General features: G+C 41.6%; 1 protein-coding gene across 1 annotated transcript in view; it reads right to left on the bottom strand.

The window, feature by feature from the left end:
- Nucleotides 1–274: 274 nt before the first annotated feature.
- The window catches only part of LOC121940967 (transcription initiation factor TFIID subunit 4-like), a 103,440-nt gene continuing 75,736 nt past the window's right edge, over nucleotides 275–27,978 (bottom strand). Inside the window, exon 14 of the mRNA XM_042483653.1 lies at nucleotides 275–2,175. Within this exon, the coding sequence (XP_042339587.1) occupies nucleotides 2,002–2,175 (174 nt within the window). The 3' untranslated portion in view covers nucleotides 275–2,001. The remainder of the gene's footprint in view (nucleotides 2,176–27,978) is intronic.

Genomic DNA, 27,978 nt, shown 5'->3' with positions numbered 1-27,978 from the left:
GTTTACCAAAAATAACGTGGTTCTAATAAACACATAGTTTTGTAAACAATATTTACAAATCATCCTTACATTGAAATGTTATTTCCCCCATCTGTTTACATCAGTAATATTGTCCTAATATTTTGGCTAAAAAGCTGTAGTAGTAGTAGTAGAAATGTCCTCCTGTGAAACCACCAGAAACCATAGAAATCACTAATAAAATCATTTGAAATCACCACAATCAATATTGTTGTGCTTGTTTTTAAAACATGGTATTTTGGAGATAAAATTTATGAAAATGTGTTGCGCATAAAAGCCAATCCCAAACAAAAAAAGAAAATGAAAATATATTAATTGTTAAAAATAACTGTCTTTAGACAGAAGTTGGCAATACTGTTTACTACTTAAAAGAGTCATTTCTTTGCTATAATACAGTGACAGCTTTCAGTTGTCAGATAAAATAGATATAAAAAAAAGTGCTGTCCAAATGTACAATGCACAACAATTGTTCCAAATGTCACCAATATTTAAATAAATTTCAATATGACAAGAGAAGCTGCATAGAGGCCAAGATATTTAGTTAAATAGAAAAAAACAAACAGAAATACACATTGGACAATATTACATGACTCAATAAGGATTTGTAAAAAACAACAACAAAAAGGCGACAATGCAATACGACATATAAAAAGCAGGCGTTTATCCCATTCCTCTCTTCAATCTGTGATACAAACACAGAAACAATATGGGAAAAATGTAGAAATTAATTTTAGGCTGCTTCATTCTATAGTTTTACATTACTTTACAGCTGTAAGATCTAATTTTGGGTCAAAATCAGGTGTAAGTGCTTTTGTCTTTCAGTCATTATCCATGTAGGTTGGGGCTGAGGGGGGGCAACCAGCAAAATTGAGAATATTTTGAAACTGTACTTTTTTTTCTTTCTTTTTTTAAAATATCATTAATGCACGAATAAAACAGAGAGGAAAAAAAATGAAGGAATGTTTTGTTCCGAGGTTTCACTCTCCCCAGTCACCACCCAACCTACAATATTACATATTTGAGGTGAGCATGAGCATGAGGTGAACACAACGTACAAACATTTATAAAAACAAAGTTCACGTTGGGGCTGGTAAAAAAAAACAACAACAACAAAAAAAAAAAACACTGAGAAGGTGACCAATCAAAAACTGGCTTCATCGTGCTATCATGATTTTGTCTAATGACCTTTGCAGAAGGGTCATGAGGACCCTGCCTTATAACAAATACTCTACAGGCGAACAGAATAAACTTTCTAATTCTGACTCATTCAAAGCACATGGTTTTACAAAACATCAGGTTTCATAATATCGACACATGGGTTATTCCTTTTCTTACAAAGCTTACATGTGATAAAAATATACATGCTGTAAAATAATTCAATAAGAACTATTTACACATACGGTGGGGAAATTGAACGTGATGCTGTTATTTGGAATCCTAATGTTTCATAACGATGTCTCGGTATAGAAACCAGTAAAGTCTCTCATTAATTGAGTTCAGCTAAACTACATTCATTGAACTGCGTTCAACAAATAGCTCATGGAGAATATCGTAGGCTGTATCGAGGTGTGAACATAATTCTCTTTGCCAAAATAATCCTTACTTTGAGGTGGTTTATTGAAGCTACTGCCGTCAAATAAATAGCTACCTGACATACATGGAACAAGCTCTGGGTCAAGTCCTGCGACACCAAAACCACTTTGTTCCTTTAAAAAAAATCGAACACAAAGAGTTTGATATGGCCTTTAAACTGAATGATCTAACTACACACCGTGAATCTAAATAGAGAATAAACCAAAATAGTTTTATTTTTGTGTTTTTTTCTCTCTCTCTCTCTCTCTTTCTCTTTCTTCTTATTAAAAGCTACATCAAACGTCACTACAGTACATATGGAGACACAGAGCTGAAACATTTAGACCTGATCTGAAGGCACGTGGCTGGGAAGGAGGAGGAGGTTGAGGTGGGCGCTGAGCGGAGCAGAGGCTACTTGAGCAGGGCACGGTAAAGGAGGAGGGAGTGGGCGGTCTCTCTCTCCTGCTCCATGTAGAAAATTAAGTCCCTGAGGTTGACGCGAGTGATGCGTTGCCGTGTGTACTGGCGCGATGAGGTGGACGGGGTGGAGGAGCTGGCCAGGGAGCCCGCTGTGCTGCCTGAAACCTGGAGACAATGGAGAGGTCAAAAGGTTAGATGGGTAACTTTAAACTGTTTCTTTAACATTTTACATTTACAAGTCCATAATTGCCAATTATTAATATTACCTTTATATAGTATAGCATGACAATGATTTAACCTACATTCATTTTGTTCACAATGCTGTGCTTGGAATAAACAGAACACCCTGTTTGCCATTGTGAAAAGTGATGTTTTTAATAATGAGTATAAAAACAGAAACTTGTCCTCGCAAGGGTCGCGGGGGGGGGGGAGCCAATCCCAGCCGTCATCAGGCGGAAGGCGGGGTACACCCTGGACAGGTCGCCAGACTATCGCAGGGCCGACACATATAGACAGACAACCTTTCACGCTCACAGTCACACCTAAGGGCAATTTAGAGTCACCAATCAACCTGAGCTGCACGTCTTTGGACTGTGGGAGGAAGCCGGAGACCCCGGAGAGAACCCACGCAGACACGGGGAGAACATGCAAACTCCGCACAGAAGGGCCCCTGCTCGTGGACCGAACTCCGTTCCAACGGGGTTTTTAAATCATTTAGTAATTCAATTTAATGTATATCTTATCTCTTTACTCCTTTACTGTAAATCTGTATCCTTTATTATGTTATATGTTTAATTACTCTGCAAAGTACTTTGAAGTGCCCTGTTGTATGAAATGTGATATACAAATAAAGCTGCCTTGCCTTGCCTGCTGTGCCTAAGTAAAGCCTCACAGGGCCTTCTGGCATGGCCGTTGGCTCAGAGTCTTGTTTTTGTCCATTAACAAAATTCTTCCAGACATGAAAGGATTACCCTCTTCCAAAGATGTGTAGGAACCCTGAAACTAATCAGGGGACAGGAGGGAATATTTCAGCTTAGAGCTTTACACCTGCGAGGATGCTTCATATTAATCGACAGAGGTCATCGACACACTATAGTCACCATCACAACACACTGATCCCACTGCACTCTAACTGCTTGTGCCGACTTCATCGAGAATGTGACTTCATGTATCATGCTTTTTGTGCATATGAGTTTTCAGATGAACTGAAAATAAAATTATTGTGCTCTTTATTAGAAACAGCCAAGACTGTTAAGTTCCTGAGGTTTCATTAACCTTATTTTCTCTGTGTGTTTTGCACTTTCTCTTTTTAAGCCAATTTGTTCCCGCTTTGCCTTCAGTGAAAGAAAAGATCTTGTGTGTGTGGCGCAGCTGAAGGGATAGTTTCCATGGTGAAACATAGTAACAGTTCAAAAGTAAGCAATGCTGTGTTTCTAATTTCCCACTGAAGTAATCGTTGTTGAATGGCTAACACATTGACAGTATCAATAGTAAGGAATGTTGTGGCCTCTAAGCAAGTATACACCTTCAATTAGGAAAAGTAATCCCGCTTGCAGAGCATGAATGAGATCAAAAAGATGCACTAATAACGTCCAGATCTTCAGGTGCAGCCGTGTTCTGAGATTTTTTTTTCTTAAACTAGCTGAACACGAAGCCGAAAAAAAAAAAAAACATTGGCGCTGCGCTCCAACAGAAAGGAAACTATCATTTCTATTTAACCGTGTTGTATGGCTCTTTGCATTGCCCTGAATATGAATAGATTTTCCCTCTAAATGAACAACGCTGCTGACATAGATCTTAGCTGACGTCCGACTCTGAAATGGAGCCCTTGTTGTTTGTATTTGATCCAGGAAAAATGAGAACGATAAAAAAAGGGAGTGTATACAGAGGCTGATACAAATCAAGGGATGCATTTACATTTGGAAATGAGAAACACTAGGACAAAAATCCAGCAAGTGCCCACTTGAACCCAGGCAGAGAGAAATAAGACAGACATTTCAGTCAGGAACACCCTCTCACAATTACATTGATTGCACCACTCTGTAAACACACAGCACAGACAGGCCTTAATTGCAAACATATGATGGGTATGGATTTACAAGAACCAAACCAAAGTCCCTCCAGCACCCGCCCCCTCATATGCTTGTCTTTGTGTACACTGTATGACGGTGCTTTGTCTCAAATTTCCCTCTGTACACTCTCTGACCCCTGGACGCTGCGTGGTGAGTGAGGGTAGCCAGGCCACTGTTACCGCCAATTTACCTCAACCACATCTACCATCTCTGGCAGGACCTGCACCAGCCTTTGGGAGCACCAGGAGAATTCCCGGTGGCCTGAGCAGCTGATAGGCCAGAGTATCAGGCCAGTGTTCAAAAGTGTTCAAGAAAAGCTACACACAAAAAATATTATTTTTCAATGTAAACCTAGTCACGTTATGTGTTGTGACTTTTTAACTCTTTGAACCCTGAGCAAATTGGTGTGATTTTTTTTTTTTTTTTCAAAAACATGGGAAAAACACAATGAACAACTTGGCAAGAAATATTCCACAAATTGGAAACAATTAGTAGAAAATAATTTTTAAAAAAGTTTGGAAAAAATGCCTAGGTATATAGAAAAAAACTATACATACGAATAAAATTCAGTTACATAATTGTTATATATGTTTTCAACCCCTTTTTCCAGGGCCTTTCTTGTCTGGCTTTGTTGCATTATTTTTTGTTCTCATTCATTTATTTATTTATACTAATTTACAGGTAATTGTCTTCCACTTTTTACAAATTATTTGCTAATTACGGGGGTCATTTATTCTTTGTTGCTCATTGCCTACTCACCTTGTTTTTGAAATAAATCAAGCTAATTTGCTCTGGTTTCAAAGAGTTAAACAATTAATATTCTGTGTTAAATTAGCCTGTAGGTGTGAACTTTAAAATTTGAAAGTTTAGCTTGTACGTTTGCATTTGGAAGCGCAATTCTCTGGCCCCTCCCAAACCATGTCTCTATTAGGTATGTTGATCCCCCCAGTATGGTAAAAAAAAGCAGGAATAGGGCTAACCGAAGCCTCTGTTTATGCCCCTCACACATAGCTGCTGCTTGGGTTAGCATCAAGCAACAACAACCTCCTGGGCTGAGACATTAAGCCAAAGCAGAAGTGCCAAAGACTGCAGTTACTCTAATGGCCACCGAAGGTTACCGCTGAATTCCTGAGATCTTCTAGTTTCATACGCTACCGGTATGATCAGTATCATCTCGCTTTAAAACTCGGCTCAGTACAGCCTCTTAAAGACAGGAATGTCAACCAGCAATTAACATAGTTTTAAAAAAAAAAAAGCACGTTATGTACGGACCTTAATCACATTGTGATTAACACGCTGACAGCCCTAATAAGAACATTAATTTCAGTAGCTTTAATTAAGAAAATGCGACTGTCTAACACAAAGAAAAAACACTTGTCTGTTTCAGAAGTTTGTTGGAGCAGTTTATGTATGTAGTAATGACACTAGATTATATGTTACTGGCCTAAACAGTAAACAGAAGATATATTACAATAAAGGGGTGACAGTATATGTGGTCTGTTGTGAATGTTTCAGAATTGGCATTGGTTCCAGTTAGAGTCTAGGCCTGAATCATTATCCCAGTCCAGCACTGGTCTCTGGTCAGTAATGCTTACATGCTGGGAGAGGCCGCGGGATAAGGAGCAAGTGGGTAAAGCCAGCTCCTCGCACCCGTAGGGCACACCAGACCCTCACTTTGGGGAGCGACCCCAACCTAATCAGGTCAATCATGGCTGACCACATGTGAAAGATGAGCCTGCCTACTGCCATGCCAATTACTGCCACTCACACGTAAGCCCAGCGACAGGGCCACAGATTCTACCAATCAAAGCCATCCATCCACCTGGACGGATGGGCAGTGGTAGCCACAGGCAGTCGGTGCTGGGGTGGTGCTGTCGCCGCAGTGGTTGATGGTGGGGAGGAGATAGACAGTAAGCATAGCCAGATATCGCTGTTCAGGTAGTGCGCCACAGCTTTCAGAATGCCTCATTCCCTTTAGTGACAGGGGCAGCCTTAAGTGATCCAAATACAGGCAGAAAGGTCAGTGCTCGTCCAGGAATTCACTCAACGCTGCCTCTCCTCTCCCCTCCGTCTTTATATGCCCTCCACATGCCAGCAACCCAAACATGGGGATGTTGTTGTCGGTATCTATGGAGACCGATCCCTCTCGCCAGCACACGCAGAAAATCATGTTGTGGAGGAGGGAGCGGGGATGGGAGGGGTAAACACCGATGCTAAACAAAGCAGATGGCTGAGTGTCAGTTAAAAAGGAAAGCGAGACATCAACAACCACGCTTTCCCTGTCGCCAGCAATTACACAGTAATTGTGTCTGAAATTCAATGAAAAACAAAATGGCAGGCTTTGTAAGGTCACAGTGGATGAAAAGAAAAAGTGAGAAGGAGAGAAAAAGCAGGCGAGCAGAGGCGGAGGGGGCAACCGAAAGTCTCAAAATCAGCTTGGCCAAGAAAGATCCATGAGGCAAAAAACAGCATCTGTCATTTTATCTGTGATGGGCGCTCGGAGGCATTATGTCATATGACATATCCATCGTACAGAACGCGCAGGGATACTTCGATACATCTCTTCAGACATTTGACTTGTTTGGAGCGGGGGACAGAGAGAAAAACAGAGAGAGAGGGAGAGAGAGCGCAGTGGATAGAACCTGAGGAGAGGAGAGGAGAGGAGAGGGGAGGAGAGGAGAGGAGGAGGAGAGGAGAGAGAGGAGAGAGGAGGAGGGAGGAGAGGAGAGGAGAGGAGAGGAGAGGAGGAGAGGGAGGAGGAGAGGAGAGGAGAGGAGAGGAGAGGAGAGGAGAGGGGAGGAGGAGAGAGAGGAGAGAGAGGAGAGGAGAGGAGGAGAGGAGAGGAGGAGAGAGAGGAGAGGAGAGGAGAGGAGAGGAGAGGGGGAGAGGAGAGGAGAGGAGAGGAGGAGGAGAGGAGGAGAGGAGAGGGAGGAGAGGGGAGGGGAGGGGAGGGGAGGGGAGGGGGAGGGGAGGGGAGGGGAGGAGGAGAGGAGAGGAGAGGAGAGGAGAGGAGAGGAGAGGATGTCAGTAATAAAGCCTCCTTACTGGCTCTGGTCTTCAGCCGCATTTTGTTGACATACATGACAACGTGCCAGTGGGCCAGACACATGACTTTACACTAATTTACCCTCCCATGGTTTCCCACACACACATGTTCATGCACACAAGGGCAGAAAGAGGAAGCCTCAGTGTGCTTGTATAGCTGACAATTAGTATAACAAACTGCAGTCTGACAGACTCAAGGAAAAACAGAAATACATTACAAATTTCACCAGTGCTCGTTCTGACACTCAAAAAAAAACCACTGAAATTTCAATAATCACAATTTATTTAAAATTATACCTAAATATTCCAGCCTTGTCTCAAGTGTAATGAAGTCATGATATACGCAACTATAAGAGGGTTACTTATAAATGATGAAACTTGCCAATAATTGAAGAAGTTTTCCACAGCAAATGATAAATAAAAAGGACAAGGCTGGGATTATTCAGTATTTCTACTTACTGTCTTCAAATCCTAAAAAAAAGTCCAACCCTACATGTTTCTGCTGAAAATCTTACTCCATTATCAACTGCTCATAAATACAGTGTCTTAAATATGCAAAGTAATTTCAATATAACAGCTTGGAACTTTTAGTAATCGTTACTCTAACAGGAGTAGAAGCGTATTTGTGGAGGACTATTTCCACCCATGGTTTATTGCACATTTTAGCAATTATCTACAAATCCACTGATCAACTCGTTGCATGAAATTATACAAAGTACAATTACAATAAAATGTAATCCCCATTAGTTCCTTCAACTTGTACGTTGTAATTTTGTCAATTTTTTGGCTCTTTTTACATTGTGGGCTGCTGCTTTATTATTGTCCATGTTTCACAATGAGCTGCAGTGTGTGTGTGTTTACGGCATCCCAAATGGTTCTGGTAATCATGCTTTCTGATGGTGGAATGATTAAACTGTAGTTTTGGGTACATTAGCTTTTGTTGTGCTACAATTTAAATCCACCACAGACCAAGTGAATCCATTGATGTTACTGGTGACGTTGATGTCCCAGAATTTGCTCCAGACTCTGCTCTGTCAGACTGACATATTGACAGGCAGTCAGCTGGTTGAATGGTGCTGTCTGGTATTTAAGGACTTAGCCATGTTGCAGTGCAGCTTTGACGTTAAACTTCCTAATATCCGGTTCCAAACTGATGCCAGCGTGGAGGTCATCCAGTTTATCAAACAACACCTGTACAACAGCGAGCAGGATGCTTGGCAGAGAAAATCCACGTGGCTGGTATTGCAGCTGGTGTTAAATTCTTCCACGCTTGCTACAGTGACTCCACCACTGAGGGGAGATGGAAGCAGAGATGGTCTTGCTTGTCCATGTGGTTGGAAATCATAGCTGGCACCCAATTTCTCCTACTTTTCCTTAGTGTTTACAGGTGATTACATTTGAAAACCTCAACTGGCCACCAGCACAGTGAACAGGAAGAGAGTGATGAGTTGATTTCCCATCCCCATGAGTGACCTGCGGCCACATGCCATCACCGTCCAATGCCAATCACAAAATGCACAATACGTGATAGGATACGCTTGTGTTATTTTGCACAAATTTAGTGGAGCTGATGGAGGGACAATTGAAAAAGTCAGCCTTTATAATGTCCACAGTCAGAACTGCAAGTCACATGACATCCTGGGATCCATAAAAGCTTGCCCCCACAAACATATAAAAAGCTTGAAATGAAAAGAAGCTCCTGAACATCACACACATTCAGAACTTCTCTTTAAACCATCCCGATTTGAACCTTTATGTGCTAGTATTTGTTATTGGAGTAACTGGGTGGCTGTCCATTGGTTAATATGTCGCTTATACTCAGAGCTACAGGGAAAATCTGAGTCTGAAGGACAAAGTCAGAAGGTCACACTTTCATGTTTCGACCCTTCAATGACCAGCAACATTCACCTCAAGCTTCAGAGGACTAAAATTAATTCCTATTTTGCTAAATTTACTTTTGATTAATAATGTAGGTTTTTGCCCTCTCTCCCTCTCTCTCTCTCTTTCTTACTCTCTCTCTGCTTTTGACTTCCTGTCTCCGATTGTGCAGCGGCAGCAGCGATGCTTGTAGGTGTCTTGAGGAATTTACATTCAGTCCTTTATTGTTTGAGAAGGGAAAGGGGGGTTGGGGCAGGAGGGGTGGTGGGGTTCTTGCTGATCTGTGGCTTTGAACCCTGAGTGGCACCTGTGCCTTGATGCCGGAGCCAATATTGGATTTGGCCCAGGTCACACCTTAGGGCGGTGGGTTAATGGCCCACTTTGCCAGGCACACAGAGCTGCTCGGCCCTGCACAGGCCAACCTGCTGTCTCAGCACTCCACTCCTCACAGCACAAGTTGCAGACGGGCTGCGTGGTAGGGGAACACACACACATGTACTGCATGTACTGATATGTGACAACACCCAGGCTAACACACCGTGTTAACTAAAACTGGGGAGGGGGGAACATTGCTCAGCATTCATACTGAAGGATAAAGACTAGCCCCATGTTGGTGGAGGAATAGATAAGCTGTTCATGATGCAACATTACTCTTTTGTTGTTATTACTTTGATGCTAAAAAATCCGTTTAAACTCTAAAGTCTATGCTCCAGGCAAGGAGGACATATATAGCACAACAGAGACAGACTGTTGACAAGCTAAACAAAGAAGTGAAGCAAAAGCTGAACCAGGTGGTGTTTTTTTAAAAAGTTGAAGCCAGCATGGAAATTGGCAGCAGCCAGTAGTCAAATACTGATGAATTTTTGGTATGATGCTGACCACTGTGGCATGCTGCCAGCCATAACTCGCTGGTCTAGTTGTATTAGTGCAATTGGAACCTTTAAAGTGGCTTGCAGGTGCTGGGGTGCTCCTTATGGACCTCCCCTCATCAGAGGTACCTGACTGACAAACTCATTTAGGACTCGCTGATGTCCTGATCTGCTGACTGACGGACTAACTGAAGAACTGGCTGTTTGGCTGACTGGCTGAGGGCCTGACTGACTCACTGACTGGCTGACTAATTTACTGACTGAAGGACTGACTGACTGACTGGATGACTGACTATGTGCCAGGAAGCAAAGCTTTCCCACATGTTCTCCTCCACGCCGCATTTCAGTTGGGGAACGCCGCCTCGTCCCTTCACAGTGTTTACAGTGTGGAGCCCAGCCGTGGGAGTGCGGCCCCGCTTCATCTCCACACTCGGCCTGAAACGCCTCTCCTACGGCCGCCATTAATCAGCAACAGAGACTTTCTCTCTCTCTCTCTCTCTCTCTCTCTCTCGCCTCTCCTTTCTCTCGCTCCTCTACGCCCACAGACATGCTGGATGAGGCCATTTTGAAAGAGTTAACAGATGTCGGCTGATTTGCCCCGGGCTTTCTGACATTGCCCGAGTGATGTATTTGATGTGGAGTTTATTCAGCTCTAATAAACGTATAAAGAATTAGAATAATAATTCACAGATGTACATAGCCAGATTATATGCTGGAGCCTCTCTTTGAAGCAGACAAGGCAGCCAAGATTAACAGAACCAGGGGAAAGGATGAAAAGGGTTTTGGTTCAGCACACTGATAATCAGGGGGGTCAGGATGGACTAATACCACAGCTTTATGTTCATGCCCCAACACAGACGGCCTTTGTTCACGTCACAGGTTCCTTTTCTGTGAAAATCCTAAACAAGAGGCTGCCATTGTCACCTTTTTTTTTTTTTTTTAAAAAAAGGAGGCGAGTGGAACACATTTGCTTTATCTGTTTTTTCTTGTCTCATACGTGCTTCTGTTAATTTGTCATTTTGTGAACAGCAGAAAGAATAAAGGGGAAAATACAAAGGGATAAGAGTGAGGTCTAGCATTTTGATCATGGCAAAAAAAATGAAGGAATTACTTTCAAAACAAACAACTTCCATTTGCTTCACAGCTAAAGAACAACAAATCTCAAAAATGGCCAGTTGCAGAGCATCTTAATACCCACATAAACCATAAAAACAGCTACACAGCTCCATGGCAATGCATAGCAACCGTGCAGAATTTCAGTCAAGGAGAAAGAAGGCAAAAAAACACCTTATTACTTCTAACTCCTGCAAGCCATTTTGGTCTCCAAAGGTTTTAGAGCGCCGCAGGCCATGTGTCTGCAGTGTTTCGGGAAATGACTTGCCTTCGCACGAACACTGCTATGTTCTGCAGCACTGCTGCCCCCAGCATCCCCGCTCAATTTCTGTTTAACCCCTTCCTGCCTTCCCTCACACTGACTCACTGCAACAGAGAGCTCACACCCAGCACAATACTGTCACATTTTTCAGCCTCCCACAAACCAAGGCGAATCAGACCAGCTTTTTCACGAACTAACACATTAACTCCACGTCTAATTTGGCTACTTAAGCATGTGATGGCTCTTTACAAACACGGTGCAGGAGAGGCGTAAGGTTATATGGGGCAGAGAGAGATGGAGTGAAAAAAAAAAATCCCCCTTCACCATTCCACTTGATCTACTACAACGTGCGACACAGTTTGCACACTTGAGTGTGTATCAACGGTGGATTAAATCTGCAAACTCGTTGACACAACACATAATTAAAACATCTTGCTCGAGGTCAGGAATTTTCTAATTAGTAGTGTACTGACAAAGCTGCAATTCCATCGCCCTGAGTTTCAAAGTCCACAGGTTACTACTAAGATGAAAGCTGACCCTGGAGCACTATTCTGCAGGGCTGCTCATACAATTCCTCAGAAGACAGTCACAGGGTCACCGAGCTAAACAGTGTGCTGCACCCGGAACCTTGCTTCCAAACAAAGAACTTCAAACTTTCCTGCCTGGAAACACAATGTTGGCTTTTTTCTCCCCGCTCTTTCTTTTTCTCTCTTTCTTTTCAACCTGAGAGAAACAAAAGATTGTGTGAAGGCAACCAGATGAAGAAACCATAACATTGTTTTGAATCTGTTTAATTAAAATGCTCTAAGCCTGGCTAGCTGAGCAACTTGTTAAATACTACAAAGGCTTTGTTAGCTGGGTGTTTGTAGCTTAGGTTTGCAACAGCATGTAGGATTGTGCGGTAATAACATTTTGTTCACATATTGGTTATTATCATCTATTTAGTGAATAGAAAGTCCTATTGTCTACAATCAGAATAGTACAGCTGCAGCTGGTATAAAACAATGCAGATGATACTTTTGTTGTTATTTGTAAATCAGAGTTATTTGTGTGAAGATCCTGATCCAATCAATAATCCACCAAAGGATGTGTTCAATGTCTTTCCTCTCTGGTTTTCTATGGGGAAAGCAAAGCAGCGGAGGAATCGCTAAAAGCTTCCCTGATAACCTGGACAATTAACGAAGGCCAAGTATCTTTGGCTACATAAAGTATCAGAAGTAGAACTTTTTCAACATTAAATATTCAAGGCGTTTCATATATAAAATGAACCCAATTAGAGTTAAAATAGGAGAAGTGTAATGAGTCTCAAGTCAGAATGCTTGTCTTCAGAACTACTCGCTAATGAGCCCTTGTTGGTTTTGCACACTTTACTTTCAATGGTGTGGCACTGTCATTTCTGCCGCTTTTTAATTTTTAATTCAAGTTGAATGAGAGGGTGGTGACTGAGTTAATAATCAAGGCACCGGGGTGTTTTGCAGCCGATGGATAGCTGGGAGAAGTTGCCAAATGAGGCTTGTGGTCCGCCCTTTGATGTCTTTGCGAAACACTCCAAATAGGAACAACCAGTTAACAAAAGCATATCAGTTCAGAGTGGTATCGAACATAAATGACCACACTAAGGGGAACGCATCCTGCAAATGGCCTAATTAGGGAAAAGAGCAGGCTAGCAAAATAGCAGGAGCGCTGAATAACACAGGATCGAAGCACTAACAGACACTGACTTGAGAATGAGATAAGAGACCAAAAGGCGGCACTGCGGATCCTGCTGCTCCGCAGACATGTGCTGTGAGCCGAACTGTCAGTCTTCGCTATAAATCCTCATATGAGCAGTGACACATTTCATTTACAAGAAACGGAGCGCACCAAGGGGCCACAGTGGATATGCAGATGGAGGAGGTTAGAAAGCAATATTACAGTGGAGGTTCGCACTATGAATTGGCCCCTTGATCTCAAAATTGACATAAATGGGGCCATTTTTGACATCATTTAGCCATCACAGGCTCTGTTCCGGCGCTGCTGTCAATGGTCCCCTAGCACCTGATGTGACGCCTGCTAAGTATAAGAGGCAGGAAAATGGCTGTCTGAAGAGCAGGTCTGATTAAAATCCAGGCTCTACTGGGGAAAGAAGAGAGTTTAATGTTTTATATAGATGGCCCAGAAAGACGAACCAAAACTTTACTGGATTATTATTATTTATTTTTTTTAAAACAGAGTGCCTCTGTGAACATCCGTGACCCCCACTGTCATTGTGTTCATCCCACAAGCTGCCAGGGTGAAAAGCTGAGTTTTCATAGCTACTCAGAAATAAATGTTTCCTTTTACCATTTGGGGCTTTTGAATTTGTCAATTGAACTTAACCAGATAATAATATATAGTATTTATACCACTACTAAACCCCTTTTCCCATTACAAAAAAAACAAACTGGCTAACACCTGCTAACATCTGGATTTTTAATGTAATGGGAAAGGTTACAATCTGCATTCACAACCTGTTGACACGCCCACACAAAATACCATCCATCTCTGCCCAAGCAGTGCTCAAATGTCAATCCAAAATTAATCTGCATCTGCATCAGATTGAGAGACTGAATAAATAAGAAATATATTTTCAAAAAGTAGCCGCCATAACATTTTCACTGGTCTCTGTGCTGCTTTCAACTATTTACTGACCTCTTTTCTAGCCTGTTCATGATGTCAAATGCGGCACACCAAAAATAAAAAATACAAAAAAAGAAGAAAAAAAACACACATACACAGAAAGGCATACTCATCTGCTGCAGGGCTGTGTGCACAGCTCTAGTCTACTGGCAATGGGAAAGGAGTATAGTGGACATATTTAGTGAGTTCCCCTGCGATTCATTTTGGTAGGAAAAGAGGTATTACAGTACCAATCGTAGTTCTTCTGATAAACATTAGAAAGACATAAAAGTCTAATGATTTTCACGTGGTTATGATACATTTGGCACTGCAATGTCAAAATTAAAATCATATAACACAAAGTCAATTAGTACTCGAGGTGGGTTGGGGGGTAATAATGGCAGGCAGCATCACAAAATTTGGACTCAGCTAAAGAGTTCCTCATTACAGCTTTTCTGGCACTTTCCTGGAGGCCTCATTCCTCCCATCAGGTTCCTCTTCCACAGGCCCAGAAGGCTTCCTTCCTACCTGCACAGCATTTTGGCAACCTGCTTTATTATACCACATACAACAGCATCATTTTCTAGGCAGCTGTGTGTGTATGTGAGTGTGTGTGTGTGTATAACGCTTATCTACATATTGACTTGGTTTAAATCCACACCCTTGTCTGCCATAATAATTACACATCTTGTAAAAGGAAGTACTCAATTCTTCCTTTACCTGAGGCGGGCAGCTGCAGGACTTGCCCATCGGCGCCCAGCAAACACACCTCCGGCACTGCCTGGTATCCAAACAGCTTCAGCATACACCCACAGCCATTGCCTTCCATGGCGTAATGGCGCCTTTCTATCTCCAACTGAACAGAAAGTGCCAACGCAAGCACGGTTAAAATGTGTTTCTATGCATCGCAGGAACAAAGCAGTTGGGATAGGCCCGACAGGTAATAAAGACAGCGGGGGCCTGTTTTATAGTTGTCAACGAGTCAGACCACACACGCATAACTGCACACACTTCAATACGCGCACGAACACACAACAAAGCTAGTGTGTAGTGACACAGGCCAGCCCAGGAGGTATGTTTACATTTTGTGGCTCTCTGGACCTTGTTGTATAAAAATTGCTCCAAAAGGCCAGGCAGGTCCTTTTCCAGCCAAACCACATCTACCGCTCAGAACTACCATGACACGTAATCAGAACACTGATGCGGGTGATAGAGGCCATATCCAGCTATTCACAACTCTCCCAAAGTTCTATCAGTGGAGGGTGTTCATTAGTCCAAAAAATACATAATTTATGCAATCTAAAAAATACATGTGATCATGAATCAAAATGGGAATGAGAGACACAGAGACATTGAGGTTCTCGGGTGATGCCAATTCTTTGTTTCAGGAAAGACGAATAGAGGTCAAGTGCTGGGCAGATGCCCTGCTGAACATGGGCAACCGCAACATTGTCGTTCTGCTGCTTCAAGGCCAGACAAGAGCCGGACCCGGTGACACTCCACTGTAAAAAAGCTGCAATCTGTGTTTATTACAGCTCTTTTTCTCACAGCCTACTGCTCCGTTTCAGGGACAATTGTTTCCTCTATTACCATTGCAATGGTTTAGTACACTGAACAACAGCCCATCAAATGTAATCCATTGTTGATAGTGCTAAATATACAGTAGGGCATCATCCATATGAATTTTTGTGGACATGTATAAATTTGTGCGACATTAGGTTAGAGTGTATGCGAACTGACACAAGCAACACACCACTGGGAGCACACACACATTTTCAGCGAAACAGGCAAGCATCTAAAACAGCACTGCAGCCAATAGCCTTCATCCTCTCTCCATTCAGGACTGATAACATTCATGTGCATGGTGATGTCTGAATTCTGCTGAGATTATTTGTCAAAAATGCCTGAATTTCACAGTTAATTGGCCTCCCTAATTAGCACAGGATGTCTAATTCCCATTGCAGTCAGTGTGCTAAATGGTGAAGCTTTAGCAAGCGGATGCCATTCCTTTTTCGTTTGAGCAGAGAGAGTCCCCGTGCAAGCCGAGCTACACCGTACATTACACACTCAATGATCGATTCTAAATCTTAATTAGGGAAAGGACAAACAAGCACAGGGATTTAATGAACTGTGTACCTTGTCAAACAGCTGGCTGATTATATTTATTGAAATATATGTTAAATTTAATGATTTGGGCAATTAACTATAGACCCCTGTGTAATCTCTGAGGGACATGAAGGGGGCCAGGGAGGCGAGCACCGGGGCCACAGACCTAATGGAAAGCAGCTGACAAATATTTGTCATCCCCAGAGTGCAGAGACAGGCATCAGAGCCTCAGAAGACCTTGTGCTCAGGAATAAAGATATCATACAAATTTCACTCCCTTGTGTGCTTCAAAACCAGTCATTTATATGGCCCTGGTTTACACTGCTCTGATGCTGTAATAAGACATATTTCAGGCACTCTCTGCTTTGCTGGGACCTCATCCCATTTAATGATCTGAGATGTTCCGCAAAAACAATACAGAAACATAACAAAAGATATCTAAAAGTGGGCACAGTCTTTATTATCAGCGCCTTTTTTTTTCATGGCCATCCATTTCTAACTTTTTTTTCTAAATTGGTCAAATGGAAAGCAGTGAAAAGCGAGGAAAAAAAAATTAAGCCGAGCCGAAAAGTGCGACTTGGATTTAATATTTTATAATTGCCAAGGGACATTCTAAGATCAATGAATTTTTGCCCGGGACGCACATCAGAAAGAGATGTACTTCAGTCTTTTTAGGGAACATTGGTCTATTTAATTCCAGTGTCTGATGCATGTGAAATATGCCTTCCATGGCCTCCTTCTTCTTCCCCAGGCACTGCTGCAGGCAGACATTACCACTTTTAATGGGCCGCCATGAGAAGAGGCAAGCCAGCCAATAACCCATCCTCACTAATGGATCGCCTTGTTTGTTCTCTTTCACCATTTTCTGAGGCTAATTTTAGTCGTTCTGTTTTTCCGTTATAAGACAAAATAGAGGACACTGTATCACAACAATATTGTAGCACCAAACAATGAAATAAATGGTTCTTAGACTAAAGGACAGATAAAAACTGTGTTATTTGAGAAATTCATTTACATGGACCATCTCTGTCGAGTTAAGTAGCTGGTGGTTGGTCCAGGTTATGAGGGGTAGTTCAAGTGTAACTGGAAGCCGAAACAGGGCCTCTCCCAGTGGGAGGCTAAGAGAAAAAGGAGCTTCTGGGCGATGTAGTAAAAAGCTTAAAGTGGAATAAAGGGGGTACTTAACAGCAGTGGTTTTAGGGGTGGGAATGATCAACTCATGATTGAGTTATCACCAGCTGCTGGACCAGTCAACAATTTATATTCACAAGACATAATCTAAATTTGACCTCAACAGTCTAAAATTCCCAATGACTTATCAAAATAAATTAGGTTATGTGTTAAATGAATATTTGTCTATAGCACATGATAATTAGACAGACATTTAAAGTTATTAAAATTGTTGAAAGGGTGACACTTACACCAAAGCTGTTTTTGTAAAGCAAGTTTTTCCCACAGAATTTATGTTTGCTGGTAGCTGACGATGACAGCAAACTTTTTTTTCTTTAAAATGCCTGTGTGTCCCTCTGTATAATTTTGTGTCCCCCCTCTAAATTCGGAGGTTTTTGGGGTTACATAAATGCAGCGCAGGCAGAGTTCCCCTTGAGTCATTTTATTCTCCAGCAGCAGTTTGTGACTCGTGGAGTGGACAATTGATCTGTCAATCCAACTTCTAGACCCAGCGCAATTAAAGGTTAAGTTTCACTTTCAATGCACTTGACGTTGAACTTCTCCGTCTGTGCCCAGAGTACTCTCTGCGCTCTGGGATTGTTGTGTAATTAATAACCAAACTGTATGGATCTTTCATTAGCGCTCCTCAAATCTATTTATGGCAGCAGATGTTATAATTGCGGTGGGCTGCTACAAATAACTATATGTGTGGGAAACCTTGATCACTTAAACATACCACGGTCAACTATTGTACAGTATTATGGTTTCACTATTCTCACATGTATTATTAAAGACATCAATGTTATGAGTGAAGAGAATATTCCACTGCAAATGTTTGTTATATTAAAGAAATTCTGTTTTTGTCAAAAAAGAGAGAAAACTGCTAGAGATAAGCTATAATGCAGTAAATGTAAAAATGGTGCCTTATTATTTTGTATTAAGTTTAAGCAAAAAGCTGCTGCTTACAGGATTCATAATGTACACCTCCACAACGAAAAGTCCTGAATCAGATTCTGAAATCTCAAAGTACTCTCTATGTTGGCATTTCTGCCACCTAGTTGTAGTATTTTGCCTACTCAGTACATATTACCACCTCCCCCCTGCCCTCCTTGGCATTCTTCAGCCCCCCCTGCCAGCTCCTAATGAAAGATCCTTTCCAGCTTTTTCTCCTTTCTTTCCCCAGGCTCAAACCTTGACAGCTGACAATAGAGCTGACATAAAACTTACAGTCAAAGGAAAACAAACTTAAATACATAGCGACAAGAAAACGCAGTGTTCCCTGGTAATGCCACGGTGCTGTTGTGCACAAAGTAATCAGGGTGAAATCTAAGAGCATCGCAGGAGGTCCTATAAAAAACAACAGTAAGTCATACAAAGACACAGGAGTTTCTTAAGTGAGCCATAACACAAAGAACTCTCAGGGCTCTCCAGGGCTCCACCATGTAAGTTTCAGAGGCTCCGTGTCAACAACTTCATTAGCAGCGCCCGCGCTCTAAAACTCTCGAGCTGTTCGACAACATTATCACATGATAAGAATCTGGAGGCCCAGAGTTTCAATCTCCTCCAGGATGAGGAGGAAACACAAGCAGGCGCAGGATGGCAAAGCAGTGATTGAGGCGTTTTCTCTGCCTATCCCTGTGAGTGGTGAAGGCGTAGGATGAGGAGAGTGGGTTTGCACAGCGCGGTATAGCACAGCATGGGGCCCAGGATGTTAGGCTGTCCCCATGTCCCTGGCCAGCAGGCTAGCTAGAGAGCCAGCCATTATCGACTCGCCTCCATAGCAGCGAGGCGGAGAGGGGAAAAAAGGCAGCAAATTTCATTCTTCAGAAATTTAATTATATCAAGATTAACAAGGGAGGTAATTAATTTCTTTAAGATGGGTATCTTTTAAGTGCCTGGGGCTCAACTTTGTTGTCAAAACTGTATATTTAACCATTATTTCAGGGCAAAGTTTTAAAGGCAGAAATGAGGGGGATCACTACTTTGCCATGAATATGGATGTATAGGAGGTTCTTATCTAAATAGGGAGATTACAGTGTTAACACTAATGTGTACATTTATGTACATGTATAAATATAACGGATTTTCAAAAATGAATCCTCCAAAATGGGTTGCATCATCTATGGTTAAAATTATTTCTTAATTTTTTTTAGCTTAGACTAAGCCCTGATATCCTTGGCCCTGAAAATGCATAGCAGTCTTAGTCGGAGCTCAAGGTGTGGACCACGAGCCCATCCCGGACTTGTTGTGTTTAAGGCTTTAGTTTAAGTGTTTTCTCTCTTCAGGGCAACTTGAGATTTATTGTTGTGATTCAGACTCATTAATTAACTTCGATGGAGCCTAAATATAATTCATCAATATTCACTGATCACAGCAATCAATGACTACTGCAATCAATGAATTCTTGGTTTTCTTGTCTGGTCTGACTGGTTATTATCTACCTTTAATTTGCATTCTTTCTGTGAGAATGTTTAATTACCGTCTCATTTCTTTAAGTGTGACAAACTAGAAAATGTAACCTAAATGAGTGGTGGAACGTGGAGAGCCCGTGTGTGTGTGCGTCTGTGTTACTGATCTTGGAAGCTCTCTAAGCCCCTTTCCGTGAATGAAGACATTAAAGCAAGTGATGCTGAGTCAAGTTGACATCTACCATATATTCAAGATCCAACAGAAAATCATGGCTCCTACGGTATCTCTTCGGCGCTTGCATTCTATACATATTTTGATTCATGTGCAAACAACAAGATACAAACATGTCAGAAAGTGATTTTTTTTTTAGGCTTCACGTCTAATTTACAGTCAAAAAACATCAGTCCAAGCCACACACACATAAACTGAGTGGTTAAGAAAACAGAGACAGTGGAACAAACAGGCTATTCAGAGATTCAATGAATTACAAAAACGCTCCATTTGTCTGACTCTATTCCATCATGTCCATAAAGATTTTAATTTAAATGGTAAACCATGTGGAAAAGTGTGTTGTGCGTTCACAAAACATTTGTCAAACTAAAGAGCTATGATTTTTAGGATGTAAAGAGCTATTTTTTTTAGGCTGCCCATTTTCTTTATGAGAAAATTCTTCTTTTAATTCTGCACTATTTAGCATCTGACATCGCCATCCATAAAGCTATGTTGACTCTATGGATGTCAATGTCAGCTGGTCAATAGTGCGGTCCATCACTTTGGTCCACACTGAAATATTGAACCACTGCTGGACAGACAAAATGTTGCACAGACATTTATGGTCCTAGAGGATGAATCTTAATGACTTCAGCGCTTTCTTGACTTTCCCTCTAGCACCACCATGAGGATGACAGTCTTTTGGTTCTGGTTAAATATCTTGACAACTAATAGACAGGTTGCTATAAAATTTAGAGCAGATAATCATGGTACCCAGGAGACGAATATGAATGACTACGATCCTGACTTTTCCTATAGCAACCCAAGAAGGTCAAAGTTTTCTCTTATTCTGGAAAATATCTGAACATCTTCTAGATGTTTTAGCACACACATTCATGGTTCCCAGAGGATGAAGCCGAATTACTTTGGTGAACCCCTCACTTTTCTTAAAACAGAATCATGGAGTTGATGATTTGGGCTTAGAGTGACATGTCTCAAAAACAACTGGATGGTTTGCCATGATATTTTGTACATACATTCATGTCCTCCCCAGGATATATTGTAATAATTTTGGTGGTCCACTAACTTCTCATCTCTGCAAGCGCTAATCTGACTTCAAATTGTTATTTTGTCCAATGCGTTGGTCTATGACTAAAACTCAAATAAAGACAGTGTAGTTGGTCTGTTTCCACTATAAACCCAGCCCGATGTAAATCACTTCCTCCCATCTATTTTTTCCCTGCAAAATAGATGCACAACTCATGACATTCCTAACAGCTTCAGCTATATTTTGAGTTTAATGCTTATGACCCCAAATGTTAGCATGCTAACAAACTAAATTATGATGGTGAACATGACACAACAAAACATGCTAATCATCTATATTGTCATTATGAGTATGTTAGCTCAAGTACAGCCTCACAGAACTGCTAGTGTGGCTGTAGACTCCTGTTTACACTGAAACTTTGATGGCTAAGTTGATTTATGGGAGGGCGTGTTTATACTCTGTGCCATTGCTGCAGTAAATTAAGATGATATGTAATAAGTGTAATATGTAATGCCCTGTAATCAGGGTTGGAAATCAGCACCCGCTGGCAGGTGAATCTGATGGGGGCAACGACGGAATTGTTCCATGAAAAAGTCAAAGCACTCGTCAGGCACTATATCTAATTAGTGTTGTTATTTACTGGAATATTAGGCTGCTGTCAGGTGTCTCGACTGCATCTTCTCAACTAATCAGAGTAAAATTATTCTTCGTGTTTCACAAACTTTCACAAACTTTAAGAGTGCATACTGCCACCTTTATACAGCCACTTTCACTGGTGAAAGAAACATTTTATTCCCCACACTGATTGTAACTGTTATGTAAAGTTGAAACCAGGTAACTTTCAGGTAATTCAGGTCATGTGTTGTTCTATCTATAGCGTGTCTTTTGTATTTTATGCATTTCAGTATAGAGCTAAGTGGATTCCCTAATGTAGATAACTGTAGCCCACACAACTGAAGAAAACACAAATGTACTTTTCTTTTCATGCTAATGCTATAGCTGCATTTTAAATGCTTTAACCCACTGACCATAGTGCATTAACCACTGGTGGGTACCACTGTGCTCTGCATTGTGCAGGGGAAGGGAAAGTTGGCAAAGTGCACTGTGTTAAAGCTCTAAGAACACATGGCATCCAGCCAAGGAGCCCCTGTAACCATTCCGAAGACTCGACTCTGTCTCCTTTGTGTCCTCGCTGGAAACACAGAATTGCCTTGAGACGTAAAGTCAAACTAATATTACAATCTTCTTGACATTATGAAACCAATAGCAGCCTCTCTGTGCCCTCTTTAATAATATTTATGTAGTATGTAGAGGAGGGGAACCCACACAGGAATCCTTGTGCTTCATTACAGCCCGATATAAGTCACGCTAAAGTCACTGCATTCTATTTCACATCCCACCCTGCATTATTTTAGTGGTGAAATAAATAAAAACAACGGCTAATTGGGGGTTAATGTTAATGCACCCAGTGGATTTAAGATGAGATTCCATATAGTTAATTGCAAAAGTGGAGCTCAACATGCAAACTGAAAAAAGAAGGTCAAGTTAGCTGTCTTTTCCACTGAAAATTCCCACTGTGTGTATCGTTTCACTGTGGAGAGAAGTAAGAAGAAAGTAAGAAGGAGTGATGTGGTAAAAAAAAAAAAAAAAAAAAAAAACAGGAGGAGGATGTGGTGAGTACTGCCACTTGTACAAGCAGCCATGACTTTTTTAACCAAATAGTACCCCCATCATATTTGGGCAGAGAGGGGAAAAAGATGGAAAGGCAGAAGAGCCGAGGAGGAGGAGCGAGCGGTTTCCCCCACGCTGTCCCCTTCTACTAGCATTCAGTTGGCCGGTCTCTTTCTTAACCAAACAGCCTGGTTGGTCCTAGTCCTCTGAGTCCTTACGCCCCCCCCTCCAGCTCCGGAACCCTCGTGCTCTGCGAGTTTCCTGTTTGTCTGGTTGAAGACCTGGCCGTATTTTACTCCCAGGCGGCACACTGGGAGGGACGCAGGAGAAGGAGGAAGAAAAGCACAAGAGAGAGGGACAGAGGGGAGGTTGGCGGGGGAGAAGGCAAAGGGAGAGACACTGAACACTCCCGAGTTGGGATTGATTTACTTCATTAACCGAGATTACAAGTTTAACTTACAAACCAGAGGTCAAAATTTCTCATTAACAAGGGGACCGTGGAGAACCTCAGGGCTTGGAGACCACTCTTATTACTGACTACACATTTCAATCTGTCTTTGATGTTCCATGTCTGCCTTTCTACCCCCTCTTTCCCCCTCCTATTTTTTGGCAGCGAGGTTGATTTTAATTGTAGCTATAGAACAGAGCATAGTTTGCCTGTAAGCCAGCCTCCACATCTGTAGTGAGTGCAGCTTTAGTGATATTGGGTGCAGTCCATAGCTCCAGGCTAATTTTAATGGTCCCCCCCTCCCCTCCCTCCTTCATTGGAGACTCAGATTGTTTTCCACGTGATTCCTGTTAATTTAGCTGGAGGAAAGGGCATCAGTTTTCCTTGTGCTTTCCCCCCTCTCTCCCCATGCCTCTCACTCTATTGCCTCACTCCTTCTTTCTGATCTACAGCCTCAAAGAAAGAAGGTGAAATGAATTCAAATGGAAAAATAGACTGTGCTCACTATTAAATCGCTTGCCTACCTTTGTCCCTTGCATTGCGCCTGGTCGAGACAGATAGGAGGAAAGGCGGTGTGGCTGTACAAACTGGGGCAATTTAGCTGATATTGTTGCTTTTACGTCAACAAACAAAGCTCTTCCTTTGATGTGATAAATGGCCTGAGTGCCGGGATGATAACTCTGAGCTCATAAATGTGTCAAGGATGTTTCAAAGCTCTGAGCATGTTTAACACTGCAGGACATAGTGCGTCAAGGCACATTTTACATCGCAGAACCTTTAAAGCTAACCTTAGATGTACTGGAGGAGTCGACTATCTGTCTTTCAGAGGCTAACAACACAGAAGCTACGCAGTTTAGTCGAGATGCACCAAAATGGAAAGAGAGAAGATCATAACACACGAAAATCAATGAGGGGAAATGAAACAGGAAAGTGTTGGAATAATGTTAAATGTGTGAAAGGACAGAATAAAGAGGGCGTTATGGAATAATCATTGTGAATAAAGCTCAATTTGACAGACTGTCCTCTATCCCCAATTCAATGAACTAAAAACCATTTTTATCCCGTCTCTGTACAATGTACAAATACTGATGTGCTATAGAGGAGCATAAAACTGAATGTGGTACACAAATATTGTCTAGTCGCAGAAACACGGTTTAGATACTGATAGTTCAGCCTGCAAAATACATCCAAAAATTAAAGAAAAAAGAGTTTATAATATTGATGAGTGTTTCTTGATGTGTGGGGATGGGCATGAATACTGGAATACTCATTTGGGCGTCAGTATTTTTTACACACACATCATATATATATATATATATATATATATATATATATATATATATATATATATATATATATATATATATATATACATATACATACATACATACATATATATATATATATATATATATATATATATACATATATATATATATATATATATATATATATATATATATATATATATATATATATATATATATATATATATATATATATATATATATATATATATATATATATATATATATATATATATATATATATATAAATTTAATGGTAGAGCTGTATGTATCATGTATTAGCACTCCTCTCACAGCTGTCACTCTTTTTCTCTCTCTGTTTATAATGGGACTTCTGCTGCAGGAGTGCGAGCTCTGCACCAGGCATAGTTGGTGAGAGTCCATCTGCACACACATACACTTACAAATATGCATATACACATTGACGTGGCTAACCATTAGCATCACAGCTAACGTTATGTAACGGTTATTTATTGGTTTAATGTCAGGGTCGTGCCGTTTTGTTGTTGGTTTGAGTTTGTTGGGACTGTTAAACAGCTAAGTTAGCCGCTGCTACTGTGTTCACTCGTGCTTATTTGGCAAAATTAAACTGTCTGCAAGGCAAGCAGCTCAGGAGACAGTCCTCCAGCACAGCTTAAAACTTATGTAATGTTTAAGGCAGCCACAGAAAGATGGTTTATTTTTCTCAGGTTAACTTCCAATGTATGGTTAGATAGGCTAACTGAAGCATGGGTGTTCATAAAATAAATCTCAGATTGTACTTGTTTCACACTGTTGGCCAGTTCACATTCCTATTCTAATGGGGTTTTTTGTGAGTACTTGAGTTCTCTATAATAATTTAATGCAAGCACTCAAAATGGAAGTTACTTAAAATGCCCAACCCTTGTATTATCTATAGAGGCATAAGTGTTGTTAGTGCCTAAAAAGAAAACATACACAAAGAATTAAAATATCCCTTTTCAACAGCTCAACACTTTTAAATCAGAGTTTATAGTAATAGTATCAACATCATCAAGCTATTGTTTTTAAGGCATTTGAGCTTTCACCACATTGCCATCCTCCTTCATCTGCCCTTTGTCGTTGCACTTCATCCCTCCACCTTTTTCGACGTCGCTCACCCTTGACTTCTGTGCTAAACTTCAAAAGCCTGTGTGTGCTGATTGGAGGGTTCGAGCTGAGGACTATTGAGCTGGAGGGGGGTTTGCGGTGTGTGTGTGCCTGTGCGGCCCCTGCCTGTGCAGTGACCCACCGCTGGGGCCACAGCAGGCCCTCTTCCAGCGAGCCAGCCAGCAGCCCCAGCCATTGGCTTCTTGGAACTAATCCACCCTGCGGAGCCCTGTAAGGCCCCCTTTGTTCCCTCCTGCAGACTAGATCAGGCTGGAGACAGACACTCCAGTCTTGACTGGCTATCAGTTTCACAGCCCATGGCGATCCACATCCAGGCACAGGCCCAAGCCCGGCCAAGCCACCATCAAATTAAAGGTGGGAGAACGGGGGCCGGGGGTTGGGTTGTGGGGGGATGGAGCGAAATTGTGTCACCTGAATTCCGTCACAGTCCGAACATGGTGGAAAGGTGGTCTAATCAGGAAAAGAACAAGTAGGAGGGAGGGAATATTGAAGAGGAGGATTTCAACAGGAGCTCTGCCTCTCGGTGAACAGAGCAGGATCTCAACAAGGCCATTATCTGGCTCCTAATTTGAGCTCTGGCACAGCACTGAAGGGCTGCCTTTGTCTGGGATTAATGCGGAAAGCTCAGGATGCGATGTCAGAGGGAAATAATCAGCATGGGCCCTTCATAACGTTGGCTGCTTGTGCTCCTGGCCAGGGCCCCCCGGCTCATTTCTGTGGAGATGAAATCTATGACAAGCCCCTCAGTGAAGCTAAGAGCAGGCAACAGTCCAGTAACACCCACAGGCCTCCAGGCATCCTGTGACCCCCTTAGAAAAGTCACATTCACTTTGCTCTGGAGAAGGGAAAGAGAACGCCGCAGGCGCTTCCAGCCCATGTGAAATGAAGAAATGTGAGGAGGTGAAAACGAAGTGAAAATAAGTTAAGATTCCTCCTCCGCCCCCTCCGCAATCACTCCAGAGGAGGGGCATGCTGTGACTTCACTTCATTATGCCTCTCTAATTAAACATGAACAGGACATTAAAAAAAAGGGATAAAACAGAAAAAAAAGACAACAACTCCGGCATAATGTATATTCATGTTTATGTTGTGTAACTGCATTTGGGAAAGCAGTTTGAGAAAGCAGCTTTTTTTGAAAGCAGCAGAAGGTCGCAGGCTAATACCCATCAGGGTAAAACATTCTGAAAGAGGTTGGCACTGCACTCAAGGACCAGAAGTAATGCTTTTATTTTGTTATTTATGCTTTTTTACCGGGTGCATTACTATGCTCCTCTGCAGCATATTGCTGCTAAGCGAAGGATGTGAAGATGCAACTCGATAAGCAGGTTATTAAAATGACCAATTGACATTCAAAATTCAGGCTTATTTTAGATTCATCATATTTACAGATGAATATGTGGAATTTAAATGCTTCCCCTGATGCCCCAAGGAAATCTGACTTGGTACAGCAACTGTGCATGACTTCATGTATGACCCTGTTGCGGAGAAATATGATACTTAAGTCACTGCTTTTCCTCAAACAGGAGGCGGACCTTTATAATACCAGTGTTCAGCTTAATTAAGAACAGACCAGGAAAGTCACATGGGAGTATGTCAACATGCTAAATACACAGATATTTTCTACCATCTTTGTCATGTTCACAAACTTAAACTGTAGAATTTTGGGTTACTAGACAGACTCCTAAGCTTGGCCAATGCTTCACAGGTTAACCATTATAAGGAATACAACGGTTCTCAAAACTAAGTGGTGGAAGAGAGACCAACAAACAAGTGTGTCCACAAAACAAACCCGCTCCCTGGTGCCTCCAGAAAGTTATTGGATGACTTTAATCTGATATTCCAGATTTCTTTGTCTTCATCCATTTTTTAGTTGAATAAACATAAGAGCAATAGTTCAGAGGGCTGCAAACTGTGTCGCCAACCCAAAAGTGCACTTCACAGCTCCCTCACCAAACAACCTTAGTTGTGGATACGCATGATCAGCTAGATTCTCGAGGCATAACGACGCTGAACTGAATTCTAACTCAATCTGTGATCTGGCCATTCAACAAAATATAAACACGAATGCCTAATTATGTACAAAACTAACAAAAAAATGATGGCAGGGCAACTATATCATCTCAACTGAGTTGATCATTCATTTCATTTCATTCACTTCGTCACCTGGACAGTAAAAAATATATTTTAAATATATTTCATACTATTTTCTCTATCCTTCTTGCCTTTGTTGCTCTCTAATATTTTCATATTCTATTTGGGTGCTTAAACTGCAGTACATTACTCATTTTCCAAAATGTTATCCATAGCTCTAACCAATATCTTCTTCATTTTCAGTCAACCAATAACCAATTATTCATCTATTTGCCATTGTTGTTGAGTACAGAAATAAAAAAAAAAACCATTGTGTTTGGTGTGGTCATCATTTAGTAAAAATTAGAGCATATATAGCATGTCAAACTGTGTTTTCTGCACGACAAGTGGACAGCCAGCCAAAGAAAAAACTGTGAGAAAGGTCAGGTTCATACTCCCTCAGGGAGTTTTATTTGTATTTTCAATCTCCATTTTTATGTCTTTTTATGTATTCTGACAACTTGA

This window comes from Plectropomus leopardus, chromosome 1 (assembly GCF_008729295.1).
Source record: "Plectropomus leopardus isolate mb chromosome 1, YSFRI_Pleo_2.0, whole genome shotgun sequence".
NCBI lineage: Eukaryota > Metazoa > Chordata > Actinopteri > Perciformes > Serranidae > Plectropomus > Plectropomus leopardus.
This window is presented reverse-complemented; position numbering and strand designations above follow the sequence as displayed.